This window comes from Myotis lucifugus, unplaced genomic scaffold (genome assembly GCF_000147115.1).
Source record: "Myotis lucifugus unplaced genomic scaffold, Myoluc2.0 scaffold_532, whole genome shotgun sequence".
NCBI classification, from domain to species: domain Eukaryota; kingdom Metazoa; phylum Chordata; class Mammalia; order Chiroptera; family Vespertilionidae; genus Myotis; species Myotis lucifugus.
The window spans coordinates 484437-501887 of record NW_005871580.1 but is presented as its reverse complement, the minus strand read 5'-3'; the positions used below and the strand labels follow the sequence as shown (position 1 = coordinate 501887).

Here is a 17451-nt window from a genome sequence, read left to right as displayed (position 1 = left end):
TTTAAAAAGATTCCCAGGTGATTCTAATGTGCAGCCAAGGTTGAGAACCACTGCTGTAGAGGCTTGCAGCCTAGAACAAAAGGCTATACCCGTGGTCGGCAAACTGCGGCTCGAGAGCCACATGCAGCTCTTTGGCCTCTTGAGTGTGGCTCTTCCACAAAATACCATGTGCGCACACGTACAGTGCGATTGAAACTTTGTGGCCCATGTGCAGAAGTCGGTATTTTGTGGAAGAGCCACACTAAGGGGCCAAAGAACCGCATGTGGCTCGCGAGCCGCGGTTTGCCGACCACTGGGCTATACCATAGAGCCCAGCTGTGTGGTAGGCATACCATCGGGATTTATGTGAGTGCACTCTATGATGTCAGCATGATGATGAAATCACCAGACAATGCATTTCTCAGAGTATACTCATCGCTAAGCGGTGCATGGCTGTAGGAACTTAATTTCAGGGGAACCCAAAATTTGGGATTCACCAGCTGATAGAATATATTTCTTAAATGGAGTGGCTGACATTAGAACATATGTGTATTTGGCAAGTAAGGTCATTAGAAGAAGAGAAAGAGGCAGAAAAGCTTGCCATCGACAACCACCATCTTTCAAAAACAGAAGGGCACGTTATTTATTGCCAACAATCAGAAATAAAATCATTCCAGGATAAAAGAGCCCTTTCTATTGAAAGAATCTAGATTTATGCAAAGTATATCCCCATGTCCTGTTTGTATCATTTTGCAGAGGACTGGTTAGATCGCACTGCGGCGAAGCAGTGTCCCACGCCTGGCACTTAGAAAACAGCCCCCCACCCCCATCTCTCCCAGAAAGGACAGTGCACAGAGGAAATGCATGGCTTTTGTCATTCAAGAATAGATCCGATGTTGTTGTTTTCAATGGTTTCCTGTGGAAGAAAAGTGTCCGGGTCTTCCTTAGGAAGAGTAAGGAAGAGAGAGAAAGAGAAAGCAATGCAAGCAGCAGAGAGACACAGATCTTCGTGGGAAAAGTGTTAAAAATGCCAGCTCCCACCTTTCCTTTGGTTACCCTGGAAGCAGCCAGCCAGCAATCTTATTAGAAGGCAAAGCAGTGAAGCTTGGAGCTGCCAAAGGCATAGACATTCGTTTAGAACTCAGGCTGAGTTAAAACGCTGGTATTATATCCAGGTTCTTGAGTTTTCTTTAGGGAAAGTCATTGTGAGAACAAGTAAGGAAAAGAGGTAGGTTTGTTTTCGATTTGAAGAGTATTTCTAAATGAATGGTTGGTTTGGTGTTTGTTAAAGGTTTATGTTTATCTATAATACATAAAGGAGACTGCTTCTAGAAGTCTCAACTCTGTGTAGAATTGGAGCATGAATGGAGTTTTTTTTAAGTTATTAATATGGAAATTCACAGTTATACATCTGAGTTGAATAGGGCCAATGAAATCATCTTGGATCGGAGGGAAAGCAGTTACCTGTTCTTCCCACCGATTTCCACCTGGTGGCAGTGTTTCCAGGTGTGAGATCTGCCAAGGAGAAGCATCAGCCTCAAAGCCCTGAACAGGTTCAACAGGAGTCAGGGGAGATCTTCGTGAAAACCTGTTCTTCACTCTGCCCCGTGCATAGTTCTAGTCTACTTGGAATTGAGGTGGATGCACGCTTAATGCATTGAATTAGCAGGTCATCACAACTCTGCTTCGAGAATAATTTTTTCTCACCACCCCCCACCCCCATCCCCCTCCAGATGGTGTTTTTTGGCTACATGGTCTTCAGCATCCTCTTTGGCCTCCTGGCTGACAGATATGGCCGCTGGAAGGTAGGTTGGCCTTGAAAGGTGATTTGCAATTTTCTTCTGTGTGTTGTTTTGTGGCCATGTCACCACTGCTTCTCTTTAGCGGACATTTCTCCATCAATACCCAAGATAGAAAGTGCAGAAATGCCCTCCTCTGACATTACTTGCCTGAATTCCAGGCCTATCTTCTCACTTGCTCATCTTTCCTGAGGCATCTGGCCCTGTACTAGGTCCCTATGGACCAGGTAGGGAGTTGGTGGATGTGCATAGGGAGAACATGTTAGAATGTGGAATCTGCACAGAGAAACATAGCAGCTTCACGTTAGTTAACTTTGAAACTGAACCACTTACTTATGGTCACACACATACTGGATTGAACATCAAGACAAATCTATGTCTTCTGATTACAAACCCAGGTCTCTCTTCTTTTCTTGTCGGTTTTCTCATGGGGATGCCTCTCAAAGCATAAACTCAAAGGGAGAGGCCCCAAAGCAGAGCAGTAACAGACTTGGCTGTATGCTTGGAAGTACACAAAACAAATATCATCAACTCTTACAATTTATATGAAAACACAAGTGTCTCGGGGGCTCTCTCTAAGGAGCACACCCACGGCTTTCTGCACCCCCTGCCCCAGGAGCATTTTCCTTGCCTCTTTTTCCTAAACTCCAAGGGCCCTTCTTTTGCCTCTGTAACTTGTTCCCTGAGCCCATGCAGCCCAGCTGGCTCACTTCTTCTACCTCTGTGACTTTCTAAATAATTTTTTTGTTGTTTTTGAAACATACACACACAACAACAACAACAAAACCCCTCACCAATATCTCAAAAAAAATGTAAAGAGCACAGAAAGGCATTTACAAAAGAAGTACAAATGGTTAAGAAACCTTGAAAAGCATTCAGTCACAGGAGTTATCAAAAGCAAAATTACGTAGTGTCAATGAAAAGAAAAGTGAATCTCTATAAACCTGAGAAAGAGTATTATTGGGGCCTTATTGAGGGCTATAGCCAAGAGCAAAGCTTCAAGAAGCCTGAAACTGCTCCACATTTGGAGAAGTGAGTGGTGCTCATAGAGGCAGAAAAGTAGGCAAAAGTACATCTGGCACCTCAGGAGTTCCAATTAGGGTGCGTACATCTCAGTATTTGACAGTTTTACATCAAATGGAAGGAATGCATCAGAAAGATAAGGTTGGGTCATCGTGGTGCCCCTGGAAAGAATGTATAGGAAAGATAAGGTGTGGTCTGGAAACAATTAAACTGCCTCGGAGCTGTTTGAGATGCATTTTTTTTTTTTTTGAAAAAAATATATTTTATTGATTTTTCACAGAGAGGAAGGGAGAGAGATAGAGAGTTAGAAACATCGATGAGAGAGAAACATCGACCAGCTGCCTCCTGCATATCTCCCACTGGAGATGTGCCCGCAACCCAGGTACATGCCCTTGACCGGAATCGAACCTGGGACCTTTCAGTCCGCAGGCCGACGCTCTATCCACTGAGCCAAACCGGTTTCGGCTTGAGATGCATTTTTATGTGGATATTGAAAGAACAATTTTCTGTAATCATTGGCCTTTAATTTTTGAAGTTCTGCAGAAGGTGTGGAGGCTGGCCCCCATGGTGTGTGCCTTCGCGAGGAATTTAAGGAGGCTCATGGTTCTCTCCTGGGTACTGATATAGACAGTACATCGTAAGCACCCATCTATATCCTCAAAAGCCAGATATAATTTTTTTCTTATCTAGTCTATTTCAAACATGAAATTCAGGAGGAATTTTTCTCTAAGAAACCTGCACGTGTATGGATGCCCTCACATACTATTGGTATAGTTTTTCTGACCATCAGTTTGGTTTGGCAGATCAAGAATCTTGAGAATACCCATCCTCCTCATCTGACAATTGTCAGTCCAGAAATCTAGCCTGTTTAGATCATTGTAGAACTGCAAAGATTTATGCACTTTCATCATCACAGTTCATTTTTATAGAAAATGTGAAATCACTTCAATATTCAATAACAGGGGAAAGGTTTATGCATTATATGTATTATATTACATCTTTCCAATGGAATATTTTACAGCCATTAAAAATATGTTTTCTGGCTCTGGCTGGGCAGCTCAGTTGGTTAGAATGTCATCTCAAGAAACCAAGGTTGTGGGTTCAATCTCCGGTCAGGGCACATACAAGAATCAACTAAGGAATACATAAATAACTGGAACAGCAAATCAATGTTCCTCTCTCTCAAAATCAATTAAACATTTTTCTAAGAAACAGGGAAAATTGGATAAAATCATGTTAAGAGTATTTTCTCTGGGTTGGAGAATTAAGGGTGATTTATTTTAAATAGTTTTTTAAAAATATATTTTTAATGATTTCAGAGGGAGAGATAGAAACATCAACGATGAGAGAGAACCATTGATAAGCTGCTGCCTGCATGCCCCACACTGGGGATTGAACCCACAACCCAGGCATGTGCCCTGACCAGGAATCAAACCGTGACTGACTGGTTCATAGGTCGATGCTCAACCACTGAGCCATGCCGGCCAGGCTCTTTTTCTTCCATATTTTCTACTATGAACTTGTGTTATTCTTACAATTAGAGAAAAAACAAATACCTTAATTTTTCTCCTTATACCCAATTCCCACACAATAATGCTTCCTGTGCTCCTGACATCCTTTTGAGCAGGGAGGGCACGTTTCTGCATTCTCAATGCAGTTGGGGAATTTCAGAGTGGCCTAAACTCAGAATTGTGAATGGGCCCTGGCTGGGTAGCTCAGTTGGTTAGAGCCGTGGTCGGCAAACTGTGGCTTGCAAGCCACATGTGGCTCTTTGGCCCCTTGAGTGTGACTCTTCCTAAGCCTTAGGAGTACCCTAATTAAGTTAATAACAATGTACCTACCTATATAGTTTAAGTTTAAAAAATTTGGCTCTCAAAAGACATTTCAATCGTTGTACTGTTGATATTTGGCTCTGTCGACTCATGAGTTTGCCGACAACTGGGTTAGAGCATTGTCCCGATACACCAAGGTTTTGGGTTCGATCTCCAGTCAGGGCACATACAAGAGTCAACCAATAAATACATCAATAAATGGAACAACAAATCTCTCTCTCTCTCTTTCTCTTTCTCTCTCTCCCCCCCCCTTCCTCCCTTTCTAAAATCAATATGTAAATTTGGAAAATAATTATTTAAAACAAAAAGAATTGTGAGTGAAATAGGGGCTCTACTAAATGTGACAAGTCCAGTGAGCAAAAGTAACCTCACAGGGTGATGTGATCATAAATTCCTCACTGGGTCAGTCATGGTGGGCAGTCATGCTCCCAGCCTTTAACTTCCTTAAGCAAGCCCTGTCCATTGTTCTTGGGCATCCAGGCACACCCCCTTGGAAATCCCAGAGCATCCTCTTTTCCAGATCCCTTGGAGACAGAGGCAAGTCATAGGCACTCTCAACGAGCACAGAACTATCCTGCAATCCAACCCTAGAGATTTCCCGCCTTGCTTTCTCCGACCTCAGTGGAATCTTCCTTAGGTTCCCGCCTTATTTCCAAATGTATGAAAGGAACCGCACCGCTGACATTCCCCAGAACATTTGCGATCTTGCTTCCCAGCAGATGTCATCAGTTTGCCTCAAATAAACTCATAAAAATTATCTGCAGGGTCCACGGAATGTCTGGGCTTTCGGACAATAGAATGTCACGGTTGGTATTTGATGATTGTAGGAGATCAGTGAGCTCGCTGTAGGCCAGCCCCTCAGAGGAGCAAACACCTGGATGGAAATTAAAAATTACCTTCGGAAGTGAGGGTCCCCCTATCTTCTATGGAGGCAGGTCCCATTAATGACTTTCTTTTTGTTGCTTCAGATTTTGCTCATCTCGTTCCTGTGGGGAGCCTACTTCTCCTTGCTGACCTCTTTCTCTCCCTCGTACATCTGGTTTGTCTTCCTGCGGACGATGGTGGGCTGTGGCGTGTCTGGCCATTCACAAGGGTAAAGACTTCACCTAGAGGACCCCTAGGGATGGATATGGAGATATATATCTATATCTATAGATAGATAGATAGATAGATAGATAGATAGATAGATAGATAGATATAGATATAGATATAGATATATAGATATAGATATATATCTCCATATCGATCCACACTGACACAGACACTGTGCTTAATAGAGTAATACTATCAATAAGTTGCAAATTTATCGACTTCACTTGTGCTAATTATTTTTGAACTTTTTGTTTTTAAGTGATGGCATCTTATTTTATTAGTTGCTATTGGCTCGTCAAAATGATGTTTGATGGTCAGGCTAGCAGACTGCTGGATTGAGTGTGTGTTAACTTTTTTGTTCCTAAGGTTGCTCATTTTTTAGATAAATTCTATTTTGTTAGACTAAATGCTCAACAAAGAGTGGCATATGAGTTCAGAAACAAAACTGACCACCCAAACACAGCCTATTCATTTCTTGAATTTGTTGGAAGAGTTTAGTTTGACCATAAGCACCTGGGACATTTAGGAATGACCATTTAAAAGTGCCATTGCCCTATAACTTAAGACTTTGTCAAATGAATTTGCAGAGCTGGGCGTGCGGTACTGAAAGATACCCTTGGATGAGTGTGCAGTATCCTGTGTGTGTGTGTGTGTGTGTGTGTGTGTGTGTGTGTGAAAGGGGTGATGCTAAATTTTCAGCAATTTGGGAGCCTCCCTTAAATTAACAGGGCCTCTCAGGCTATTCTCTCCTGGGTGCCTGGGAACAAGTGCCCTTAGAATATATTAGGAGACTACAAAGAACCTAATTGTTACCTTAATGTGTTAGGGAAGGAATTGTTCTTCCCTGGGGCATGAGTTAAACACCACTTGTGCTTCAGAGCCTGGAGGAGTAAAGTCAGTAAAATTTTAAAGCATCCCTCAGAGGACGCCCAATAAATGTGCACGTTAAAAACTAAGCCCTTGCTAATAACTGCAATAGAGAAGAACAATTAGAAAGCTGATGGGATATGAGTTCATATATTCTTCTATTCACAGAATGAAGACATACTTAATTAGAAACTGTGCTTTGACTGTCATTATTAGTCCAGGGAACTACCTGCTCTTAGTTGTATTTTAGTTTCCAAAGTATATTTTAGAAAAGCAAATCAGACTTGGGAAGACATATTTCCAACATTTCTCTCAGCAAAAGAGATTGGCTAATGCCTCTTAATAGTAAGAGGTAACTGAAAATTCAATAACTTTGACTTCCAATAATGTTGGGCATAAAAGTGTTCATATAGCATCAGGAATAAAAATGTAAAGAGAAGAGCAGTCTTTACGTTTAACTTCTTGTCTTCTTATGTGGATCTTAGCTGTATTAATCTAAAAATAAAAAGCCACAGTGACAGGCAACAAGTGCTCATTTGAGCCAAGAAAATAGGAATTCAGGAAGCACCGATCCCAGCAAAAGCCCAGGGTTCCGATCGGGAGCTGAAGGGGAAGGGGAATTGTTACGTGACTAGAAGGAAGGAAGGCATTTCTATGGCTGCAGATAGGCTAAGGAAGGCATTTCCACAGGTGCAGACAAGTTGACACGGTGACGAATTCTGAAGAATGACTTTAATGTTCTGCTTTCCTGTTATCTTTGCAAGCAGTTGTTTGGAACACAGTGCTGCTTCAGGCACAGTCCAAAGGTCATTTTGTCCATTTTTAACATTCCAGCGGTTTGGGAAGTAAGACATGCAGGTGGTTGTCTGGGATGTCAGCTCCGACTCCATTTTGTTTGTTTTTTTGTTTGTTATCAGAGATGATATTTTTTTCCATTGATTTTTAGAGAGAGTGGGAAGAAAGGAGGGAGGAAGGGAGGGAGAGAGAGAGAGAGAAACATCGATGTGAGAGAGACACATCAATTGGTTGACTCCCGCATGTGCCCCAACCAACAATCAGGTGTGTGCTCTTGACCGGGAATTGAACTCTCAGCCCTTGGGTGCACGGGCCAGTGCTCTAACCACTGAGCAGCAGAAGCCAGGACTCCGACTCTATTTGGAAGTGGCTTTGTTTGTGTTATTTTTTACAGCTTTAACAATTATATTTTGATGTATGATCGTCTAGGAAACTCTTCTGTTTTCCTTCAATGCTTGAACTCACTTATTCTGACAATACTTCACTTCTGACCCCAGCTGTGTGGATTTTCCCACACCAACACGTCTCTGGCGCCAGCTGGATGCCCTACAATCATTCTGACGCTAACCAGAGTTCGTGCGGTTCCCACAGATTAAAGGCCCAGTTCCACAAGACCCCCCACTTCGCACAGCACGTGCAAGTAGCAGGTCCCCAGCGTACCCACAGCTGCTGGCTGACTCGGCTGCGAACTGGAGGTTCCCGCAAACCCCTTCTCAGGTTTGAGAATTTGCTCGAGTGGCTGGCAGAACCCAGGAAAGCAGCTTACTTACTATCGCAAGGGGATTATTTATTACAAAGGCTATTTCATAGGATGCAAATGAACAGCCAGATGAAGACATACCCAGGACAGGGTCCTGGAGGGCCCCGAGTCCGGGAGCCTCCATCCCTGTGGAGCTGGGTGCCCCACCCTCCCGCACACGGCTGTGCTCAACAACCTGACAATCTCTGAACGCCACACTGCAGAGATTTTTATGGAGGCGCCACTGTGTCGGCGTGACTGAGGATGGACCCACTTGGGGGCAGCACTGAGCATTCCAACTCTCTAATCCTGGATTTGTCTTTCCAGTGGCCAGTGGCCAGCCCTCCTCGCAGAGCCTGAGAGCTCCTCAGCAGAACAAGCGACGGCCCTACTGAGGCAGGAAAGTGGAATAGGGAACAGAGGCCCGAGGCTCTCCCTCCCCTTCTCCCTTTTGGCTGGAACATCACCGACATGACCTTCACTGACCACCTGTTCCCCCTCCCCCTTCTCCCCTCCCCAATGTCCTGGTTGGAAGAACCAAAAGGAAATCACTATCCGGGGAGGAGAGACAAGGATGAGCCGCGAGACGGTCACCCCACCAGCGTCAGAAGCAGAGGACCACCCTTTCCCCACCTCGCCCGCGTTTAATAAAAACCTCCCACCCAGACGCCCCCGGGGTGTCTCATTCTCCAAGGTCACCACTCTCACTTCTCAAGCGAGTACTATCACTTGAGTAAATGCACTGCGCTTTGCCAAATCTCCCTGTCACGCTCTGGAATTCCTTCTTGTTCGGTGACAAGGACCTGGATCCGGTTGAGGCCTCCGTTGGGCCTCCCGGGTGCTGCCCGGCATCACTGTCACCCAGGACGTTACAGGGTTTTAGGAGCGTCCTCGGTGTCAGGGGCCCAAAGACGCACTCTTTGAGAACAATAGACACACGCCTTACCATTTCCCAAGGATGGATGTCCATGTTGTCTCAGTCTTTATCTCTGAGACAAGAAAAATGGTAACTGTTCAAATGAGTTATTTGGTTTTATAAAAAAAAAAATTATGTTTTCTCCCCTTCCTGTGTAGGCTGATCATAAAGACGGAATTTTTGCCCACGAAATACCGAGGCTACATGCTCCCCTTGTCCCAGGTAAGGTAAATGGGGACTCTCTCCTGCACCTAGAGAACACGGGGTTCCAGGTGTCCTTCTGGCTGGTTGACTGCTCTTAGAGCAGGTCCTCTCTCTGTGGCTCGGAATGCGGGGCGCAGAGGCCCCGTTCGGAGGTTTCCTGAGCCAGGACTCTGTCACCCGCATTTAGAGCACAGAATCCCCTTCCTCCCCAGCCGGAAACACTGCAATGGCTGATCTCATGGAGTGACAGGAGCCCAGGAACGCATCTGGAATGAACTTTCTCTAAGGATGGACATAGCCACCACCCCTTTTAGGGCATCTCACCTCCCTTCCCAGGATACTAGTGTCTGCAAGTCTGTCACTGACCCCTGCCTGTGGGACCAGGCCATGCTGCAACCTCCCTGACGAGCCATTTGTCCCAGGAGAGGATTGGGATGCTCTCCAGCCCCTCAGGCCCTGCCAGCCACTGATGAGAGGCCACGGCAACCTAGGTGCCCTGGTCCCGCCTTGGATGCCATCCTTGTCCAAAAGCGCTGACCTTTCAGAGGTCCCAGGAAGAAGACAGCAATAAAGTAGTAGGATACTGCTTTTAAATTACTTTGAATTTTTTCTGATACTAAATTTAGGTAAGAACAACAATAACAAATTAGAAACTTAACAAACAATAAATAATTCTTTACATTCCCCATCCCCCCCGCCCAGATTTCTTCCTCTGATCTTTGTTGAGGTGGACACACACATTTTTAATACTCGGGGGTTGGGGTTTACATTTAACATTATTTCATTGGTTGCTTCTTGCACCTGCCACTCAGTCCTTAGCATGCTTCCTGGTTATGTATTCTCCTTGCTTGTCTTATTTTCCAGGTCTCCTTGGGTCATCTAATTTACGCCAATGATTTTAGCTATCGATGTGCGTATGACCCCTCAAAATCTTTATCTACCACCAGGAGCACCTCCTTGAATTTCTGACCCAGGTGACCAGTTACCTGATAGCAACTTGAATATCCTACATGCTCCTCAAATACAACAGTCATAGAACTAATCTCTTCTTCTTCCTCTGAAGACTCTTATTTATTTTCAGTTAATAGCAAATCCTATCTCTTCAGTCATCTGAGCCACAAACTCAAGAACCATCCCTGGCCCCTCCCTCCCCCTCCCTTCCATCCAATGAATTACCAAGCCCTACTGGTCCGTCCCCTATAACGGGCCCTCAACCACAGTGCCCATCAGTCCTGTCCCCTTGACTTCCAAAATGTGTGTCATATCCATGAGTTAAACATTTTTTTGCCATCTCATTGTTAAAATCCTTTTCAATGCCACATCACCTGTCCCCTGGCCCACTGCAATGGTTTGTTACTGCCCTTCATACCCACTGTCTCTTCAGAAAGGTTGTCCCTAACTGATCACTCAAGTCTCCATCACATTACTATTATTTTTGTAACCTTGTCACTTTCAGAAATAATCTTGTTTGCATGTTTGTAGTAGAATTCCTTGGTGATAAAATAATCACCCCTAAGTAGTCCCTCAAGGAATCTTTTATGATATTATCCTCTCTCCATCTCTGTGAGGTGGAATGGAATTATCATTTATTCTCCATCTTCTAGAGTGGAAATAATGTTCAGGCTGAACATTCAGAATTATCCTAATTCCCGACCAATGGGGCCTGGTTGTAATTGGCGGCCATGTTACTCATTGATATAAAATGATCTCCAAGTTATATATTTAGTGTGACAAGCAAAGTGTAAGCATTAGTTATACTACGTGAACATTTGTGAAAAAAGAGAAGAGCACAACGCTATACTCTTATTAGCTTGTATATATTTAGAACAGCTTTGGGAATATGCAACAAACTGAACACAGGTCCTTTCCGAGGAGAGAAATTGGTGGCAGGGAAGGAGGAGAAGAAAACCTTTTTAGAGTGTTCCCCTTTGTACCCTGAGTTCTGAACCAGTGAATTATTTACTTGAAAAAATAAAAGCCAGTGTCTGGGGTCCCAGATCTTTAAAACTTTGGTGACGTTATTGACCCTCTGCCTATGGGTCCCCCCCCCCCCAGGCTATCAAACAAAGCCATGAGCAGTGAAGTCCCTGCCCCCAGTCAGCCAGGCCCTGAGGGGAACAGGAATGTGGGCTCCTCAGTCAAAGACCCTCTCTCCATCTCACCCTCTTCCATCGGTAAAATGCTGGACAGGGCCGCTCCTGAGGAGGAAGTCTGGAGCAGGTTTGAGAGGAGGGACTTCATCTTCCATTCTTGCCCCAGGTTTTCTGGCTCGCGGGCTCCCTGCTCATCATCGGCCTGGCCTCTGTGGTCATCCCCACCATCGGGTGGCGCTGGCTCATCCGCATCGCCTCCATTCCTGGCATCGTCCTCATCTTGGCCTTCAAGGTGAGGAAGCTCACTGGGTTCCCTCCCTCCCTCCCTCCAGGGGTCCAGTGGCCTTCTGGTCCCCTGCCCACCTCCTTCCTTTATTTAAGTATCCATCTCAGTAAGCTTGGTGGAAAGGGCTAATGTGCAAGGCCCTTCTGAAGGTGTGAACACACAGAATGTGTCTGGGGGAGAGCAGGTAGGCTGGGTGGCTGGGGTGAGGGGTGCTGGGGGAGGCGGGGGAGACAGGCCTGTCCAGCTTAGGAAGGGGCGCTGGGGGTGTGAGAGGGGTTCTGTGCTGGGAAGCTGGCTCAGGGCTGGGTGGAGCCCGGGCAGCAGAGGGCAGAAAGGCAGTTAGAAAGTGTCAGGACACTCCCGGTGGGCGATGAGGAGGAGCTGAGCTGCCCATTGGCTGCGGGAATGGGGAGCGAGGTGCTGCCTGGGGCCATGTTTTCCTGAGGAAGCACCAACAGCCTGGACTAGGTGTGAGGCACGAGGGGCAGGGAGCAGGCCGCGTTGATTCTCCAGGTCCCAGCTTCAGTGGAGACCTGTGCTGTTGCCGAGTGTGGTGCTCAAAGTACTAACCCATCAGGGGGGTATGGGCCTCGACATTCAGGAGGCCCTGTGGGTGCTGGAGGCGCCGTCTGCAGGGATCTGTTGCATGGTGGGGAGGTCTTAGGATTCCTGCAGAGGCCTGGGGTGGCAGAGCAGTGACGGGGCACTGGGGGCCTCGCGGAGGGGGTATTTACCAACTAGACAAGAATTTCATTGTATTAGCAAGTCTGCTGAGCCAAGTTGGTATGAAGTTTGGTGTCAGCCCGCTGTTGTCTAAGATGACACCCTGGTAAGGAGAATGCAACCTTTTTTGTTCCAAGTCAACCCGGGATGCAAGAGCGTGCCTGCGTGTTGTGTGCCTTTACGCTGGCCACACCCTCTCCGCCACTGGAAACTGGGATGGTGTAGTTAGTACATGGAGGTGACAGTCGTGTCCCTGGGCTCATAGCAGCTGCCGCTCTTCTGTTCTTTGTCATCTGTGCCCAGTTCATCCCTGAATCTGCTCGGTTCAATGTCTCCACCGGGAACACGCAGGCGGCCCTGGCTACGCTGCAACACATCGCCAGGATGAACCGCTCGGCCATGCCCGAGGGGCAGCTGGGGGAGCCCATCCTGGTGAGTGTGAGTGCCCAGAGGGAGGTCTTCTCCCCGCGTGGGGACCACCCGGAAATCCCCTTAGTCGTGTAAGGCCAGCGGGAAGGGGGCCGTAGCTCTCCAGTTCTGCCCCAGGAGGGAACAGCGACAATGGGTATAATAACACCTACCTTGCCGAGGTAGTCACAGGATTGGCATCATTTTTATAGGTGAGAGACTGATTTAATATTTAATTTTCTTGTACTGGCCTTGTCTTATTTTGATATCAAAGTTATAAACTTCATTAAATGATTTTAAAAAACACACCAAAATGTGGTGTTTAAATTCTACTGGTTCAGGGCTCTCAGGGAAATCTGCATTCATTCCACACACCAGCCCAGACCCCCGCTTCACCCCCTGCACCTCTCTGCCTTCTTCCCCTTCCTCACCTCTCTGCCTTCTTCACCTTCCTCACCTCTCTGCCTTCTTCACCTTCCTCACCTCTCTGCCTTCTTCACCTTCCTCACCTCTCTGCCTTCTTCACCTTCCTCACCTCTCTGCCTTCTTCCCCTTCCTCACCTCTCTGCCTTCTTCACCTTCCTCACCTCTCCCGCCTTCTTCACCTTCCTCATCACTCCCGCCTTCTTCACCTTCCTCACCTCTCTGCCTTCTTCACCTTCCTCATCTCTCCCACCTTCTTCACCTTCCTCACCTCTCCCGCCTTCTTCCCCTTCCTCACCTCTCCCGCCTTCTTCACCTTCCTCATCTCTCCCGCCTTCTTCACCTTCCTCACCTCTCTGCCTTCTTCACCTTCCTCACCTCTCCCACCTTCTTCACCTTCCTCACCTCTCTGCCTTCTTCCCCTTCCTCACCTCTCCCGCCTTCTTCACCTTCCTCACCTCTCCCACCTTCTTCAGCTGTCCCGCCACCTCAACAATAGTATCTTTAAGACAGAAATGAACCTCATTGAATGTTTGCTAAAACTTGCCTACAAGGCACTTACACCTAATATTTATTTTGAAGTGAGTGGTAGGGGAAAGTTAGGGGGTAGTCGAAGGAGAAGTCTTAAAATCTAATTTAAATTTGCATAAGGATTAGAGTCTACTTATGTTTAATACTTTTAATTGAGTCGATTTGGGTAATGCATATATTGTAGAAAATTGTTCGCTTCATCTAGGTTTTCAAATTTATTCATAGAAACTGTTCATAGTGTTCTCTTGTGAGTTTCCAAAAAAAAAATCTGTGTGAGATTTTTTTCAATTTTTAATATCGTTTGTGCCTTTCTCTTTTTTCTTGGTCTGTCTCAGTAGAGGTTTGTCTGTTTTATTAAACTTTAAAGAGCAAGATTGCTTTTGGTTGTGCTCTCTTTATTGATTTTTTGGTGGACTCATTAGTTTCTCCTCTTGATTTTGCTTTCTTCCTCGGCTTTTTATATTCTCCTAACTTTTAGATTCTTGAGCTCAGTACTTTGCTTATTTATTTTCAGTCATTTTTCATTTTAATCAACTATTTAGCTACATTTAGCAAGTTTTGTTACAGAGTAATTTTATTTTTACTTTGTAACTATTATGAGTTCTCTTTAACCAATGAGTTATCTGTTAATAATCTTTTTTAATTCTTTGTTTCTAGTGTAATTGCTTTTTTGTTCAGAGGATATTATCAATTGTTTGGGATTTATTGAGACTTTCCTTTTTTTCTCTATATAATGTTTTTAAATATATATAATTGATTTCAGAGAGGAAAGGAGAGGGAGATAGAAACATCAATGCTGAGAGAGAATCTTTGTTAGGTTGTCTCCTGCACCCCACACTGGGGATTGAGCCCACAACCTGGATATGTGCCCTGACCGGGAATCGAACCATTACCTCCTGGTTCATAGGTCGATGCTCAACCCCTGAGCCACACCAGCTGGGCTACATAGTGACTTTTTATTAATGTTCTGTGTGTACTTCAAAAGGATGTTTTCTTAAATCCTATATAATAAAACCCTAATATGTAAATCAACCAAACAGCAGAACAACCAGTTGCTATGATGCGCTCTGACCACCAGGGGGCAGACACTCAATGCAGGAGCTGCCCCCTGGTGGTCAGTGTGCTCCCACAGGGAGAGCGCTGCTCAGCCAGAAGCCGGGTTCACAGCTGGTGTGCGCAGTGGCGGTGGCGGGAGCCTCTTCTGCCTCCACTGCAGGCGGTGGTAAGGAGCGAGGGGTCCTGGACTCCGAGAGCCCCAGACTGCGAGAGGAATGTCTGACTGCCGGCTTAGGCCCAATCCCTGGGTGTTCCAGACTGCAAGAGGGCGCAGCCCAGGCCTCTAGTTAATAAAAAAGAAAAAAAATCCTGAGGTACTATTTGAAGAGTAGGTATTAGTAGGTATTGATCTACTATCTCTGTGTTACTCAGGCAGAGAGATAACACCCACCTTAGGAATGGGGATGGGTTGGATTGAAACAAGACTTAGTGTACTAGGGATGTGGAGAAGATATGGCTGACCTGCTTTTATTCACTTATTCTACAAATATTTATAAAAGCCTATTATGTGACAAACATTATGGTAGCTCTTGGGATATAAATAAATAAAACACATGCCTTTCCTGTCCCTAACAGAGAAAACCCACACATGTGCTCTCATTGACCATATATATATATTCTTCTGAGACCCCTTTCCTCAGCTTGTGGAGGCTGTCTTCTCCTGGTATCCTTATATCATCTTCTCTCTGTGTGTCTGTGTCCTGATCTCTTTTTATAAGGACATCAGTCACATTGGATTATGGTCCACCCTAATGACTTCCTTTTAACTTAATTACTTCGTTTAAGGCCTTATCTCTAGCTGTGGCCGGTGTGGGTGTCCTCCCATGCACCTACAGCCGATTGATATTTTGTGCTCCCATCGAGGTTTCTCTCTCCCCCTCTCCCTTCCTCTCTCTCTCTCTAAAAAAATAATTAATTTAAAAAAAGCCTTATCTCCAAATACAGTCACATTCTAGGGGTTAGAACTTCAACATAGACTTTGGGGGACACGAGTCCCATAACAACCACCGTCCTCCTCCACCCCCTCTATATTCTCAGTACTCTCCATCCTCCACCCCCTCTTACATCCCTCTCCTTTCTCCTCCCCACTCCTTCCTTCCGCATTCCTTCTGTGCCTCCAGCTCGTAGCCCATCCATCAAATGATCTTGTCCTCCTCACTCATCTGTGGTGCGAGGCTCTGTGGCTGCAGATACAAGCAGTAGAACCTGCCTTTTACAATCTGGTTAGAGAGAGGAGACTTACATGGGAAAGAGTCAATAACAACGGAGCCAAACACTTAGAACCAGGTGAGCTGTGCAGGTGACTGGGTGCATGTAGGATCCGGGCAGAGAGGAGACTGTGAGACACAGCAAGCCACCTTCAGGCATTGGTGGGGCATAAATGGAGCAATGAAAAGAGGGAAGAGGCCACCACAGGCAGGAGGAATGGTGTGAGCCGAGACCAGAGGCAGGGATGTGAGGTGGGTTTGGTCACGCGGCTGCTGTCAGAAGCCACGTGGAGGAGGCTGGGCAAGATGCCATGGGCTGTGGAGACTCGACAGCTTCACTCCAGACACTGAGATGAAAGGCCTTGGGTCTGTTTGAGGAAGGGCCACGCCATGGATGCGCTGGATGAGTCCACCCATTTGGATTGTAGCCAAGGGTTCCTCACCCAATAACTTTATTAGGATAAAACTTATGACTCATTGGGATACTATAAGACTAGCTTTTTGAATCTCCAACAAACTTGAGGAGGTAGGGGACCATAGTCATATCTAAACCAAGGGGAATAGCAGATAGTTAGATGGCCAGTGCTCAGGACTGGTGCTCTGGAGACCTGGATTCCAGGCTGGCTCTGCCTTCACACAGCTGTGTGATCTTGGGCAAGTCGCTTAACCTCTCTGGGCTACATAATCTGTGTTGGCCAAAGGGAAGATAGGCCTAGATCAGAGGTTTTCAGTGATGAGTAGCCAGAGCTCCAATATGTAAAGCTGATGGAGGTGAAGTGTCAGTTGCTTCACTCCACCCACAATAACCTCCAGGTCCCTGGAGCAAAAGACCTCTGAATTCCTTCAAGCTCTTTCTGTAGGCAGGTGTGGCTCAGTGGCTGAGTGTCGACCTAGGAACCGGGAGGTCACAGTTCGATTCCTGGTGGGGATGTGTGTGTGTGTGTGTGTGTGGGGGGGGGGGGGGCGGCCGATTGATAATTCTCTCTCATCATTCATGTTTCTATCTCTCTTTCCCTCTCCCTTCTTCCCTCTGAGATCAGAGAGAGAGAGAGAGAGAGAGAGAGAGAGAGCGAGCGAGCGAGAGCCCTAGCTGGTTTGGCTCAGTGGATAGAGTGTCGGCCCACAGACTGAAGGGTCCTGGGTTCGATTCCGGTAAAGGGCATGTACCTTGGTTGCAGGTTCCCTGGCCCTGGTCGGGGTACGTGCAGGAGGCAACCAATTGATGTGTCTTTCTCACATCGATGTTTTTCTCTGTCTCTCCCTCTCCTTTCCACTCTCCCTAAAAATTAATGGAAAAATATCCTCGGGTGAGGAGTAACAAAGAGAGAGAGAGAGAGAGAGAGAGAGAGAGAGAGAGAGAGAGAGAGAACAAAATCCTGGACTCCCGACCACACTCCTGGTCTCTCTCAAGAGTCCTGTGATGCCAGGTCTATTTGTGAGAGAAGAGTAATTGGTTTTAGCTGAGAACCCCCAAAGC

General features: G+C 46.1%; 1 protein-coding gene across 3 annotated transcripts in view; it reads left to right on the top strand.

The window, feature by feature from the left end:
- SVOPL (SVOP like) overlaps window positions 1-17451 on the top strand; it is a 51479-nt gene that overhangs the window by 2644 nt on the left and 31384 nt on the right. For 2 of the 3 annotated variants that reach the window (XM_023745310.1, XM_023745309.1), the window contains exons 4-8: window positions 1713-1784; window positions 5602-5726; window positions 9201-9264; window positions 11506-11631; window positions 12652-12780. In XM_023745310.1, coding sequence (XP_023601078.1) covers window positions 1713-1784; window positions 5602-5726; window positions 9201-9264; window positions 11506-11631; window positions 12652-12780 — 516 coding nt within the window. Of the gene's footprint in view, window positions 1-1712; window positions 1785-5601; window positions 5727-9200; window positions 9265-11505; window positions 11632-12651; window positions 12781-17451 lie in introns of those variants that run through there. The other variant, XM_023745311.1, reaches the window with a different exon arrangement.